Below are 2,014 nucleotides of genomic sequence, written 5' to 3' on the forward strand. Positions count from 1 at the left end.
ATATGCACCTCCTTATCCAGCTTCTTCTTTTTCAGGAACCCGATCAATCAATGACTGCAGTTACCGCAGTTTTTTGAAAAAATATTCAGGGAAAAGATTCAGACATGTTCAGTGATTATCAACATGGAATGTATTCAAAAAAGTAATTGTATGCTGCAATAGATCGTCAGTGGAAGCTGAATTTTGCCACCATATATTTAATGCAATTATAGCTGTGATTGCACAAATTACTTTTTGGCCGTTGTGCCATGCACCCTGCCGAATGTTCAATCATATCACACAGCCACTTATGACACAGCCACTTAATTATCTTTTATCTGATCGATCGATTTCATCATCGATTGATAGCCGGCGGCATCAACGTCAACATGCCGCGGGTGCTTAATATCGTTTGATCGTGATTCTCTACTTCCGCATTCGCTCTCCCGCCCCTCGTGCTCAACGTCTATTCCCGCCCTCTGGCGCGATCCACGCCTCTTCCGTCTGCCCCGCCAGCCGATCACAATCTCCGACCTCGACGCTAAATCCTCACCATGAAGATCGACCTTTGGATGAACTGGAGCGTCGCTCGGACACAAAGCAACGCGCAATTGGCTACGTTCAAGTCGGATCTGGTGGAATGTGTAAGGGCCCAAGAGCAGGAGGTCAGAGCGCAGTTGGGGTATATGCCGATGGACTGGCTACTTCTGTAAGTGCCGTATGCACCTGTCATGATCTGATTAATTTTAGATCAGGGAGTTGGATCATGGGTCTGACCTTCATTGGACGATCCGGGGATCGAATTCAGGAATCAGGGTCTGGGCGATCCACTGCACGGTCAGCAGTACTGGTGACCATTCGCCCTGTGGGCAAACGCAATGGGAGGACCACACTGGAAGAACGAGTACCCACTACAAACTCCACTGGCTGGGAGATGAGATGCTGTAACGTGAGTTTCGTCATTCTACAGAACCAAATTACCTCTGATGTTTCGCAGGAGCACAGAACACTTTCTTTTCATGACACAACCATAGCTGTTGATTTCTTCTTGATAATCGCCACGTTCTTTTGTACTTAGCATTGTTATATTCTTGTAGCATACTTGCCGACCACATATCTTGACAACGTAGACTTCCACACCATACCATAGTCATTGCTATACCTAGTGTACATTTATTGCCAAAATGTAAAATAAATCTGTAGCATACTGAATGTTATTTCTACCCAAGATTTATTAATGAAGGCCGTATTCTGCTCTCCATGTGAAAATTGGTGATTTACCGCGCAGTAGATGCGCTCACTACAAGATTCTAAATGACAAGAATGGTCATATTTCGAGAATCGGTCATGTACCACGGACTGTATGCGCTACCTACGCCGTTTCTAAAACACAAAAATGTGCATATTTCGAGATTCGGTAATGTACCACAGACAGGATATGAGCCCTACGCAGTTTCTAAATGGCAAGAATGGACATATTTCGAGAATCAGTCATGTACCGCGGACTGTACACACTACCTACGCCGTTTCTAAAACACAAAAATGTGCATATTTCGAGATTCGGTAATGTACCACAGACAGGATATGAGCCCTACGCAGTTGCTAAATGACAAGAATGGACATATTTCAAGAATCGGTCATGTACCGCAGACGGGATGCACTCCCTACTACATCCCAGAATGGAAATTGTACGTGATACAAAAAATTGATGATCAACCGCAAAATTGTAGGGCTCCTGCTGCAGTCCATTGGTATTTAAGGGAGGTCAAATACTTTGAAGTATTTTGTGCTGGATTTATTGGGTAAATCCAGTGTTGGAACATAAGCTGAATGTCAACACCAAGCCAACTTGACAGATTAATCCATTGGCATCTGGATATGGTAACTAGGCTCAATTGTACTCACTCATACTCTTGAGTACAGCTTCATTTGCTCCCACAGTCATTATTCCCTTGATACTTATGTTTCTATGATACTTATTTTTTATTTAAATACAACTGTATTCTGGTACATTGAATACAATCTTCATTCATTC

General features: G+C 43.3%; 1 protein-coding gene across 1 annotated transcript; it reads left to right on the forward strand.

Moving 5' to 3' along the window:
- Window positions 1-533: 533 nt before the first annotated feature.
- On the forward strand, window positions 534-1,057 carry BT62DRAFT_1014473 (uncharacterized protein; the record flags this gene model as incomplete). Its single annotated transcript, XM_043178221.1, has 3 exons — window positions 534-688; window positions 730-928; window positions 977-1,057. The coding sequence occupies 3 exons, from the start codon at window positions 534-536 to the stop codon at window positions 1,055-1,057; spliced, it is 435 nt and encodes a 144-aa protein (XP_043032546.1).
- Window positions 1,058-2,014: the final 957 nt, after the last annotated feature.

Source organism: Guyanagaster necrorhizus, assembly GCF_019112545.1.
Source record: "Guyanagaster necrorhizus MCA 3950 unplaced genomic scaffold BT62scaffold_147, whole genome shotgun sequence".
NCBI classification, from domain to species: Eukaryota; Fungi; Basidiomycota; class Agaricomycetes; order Agaricales; family Physalacriaceae; genus Guyanagaster; species Guyanagaster necrorhizus.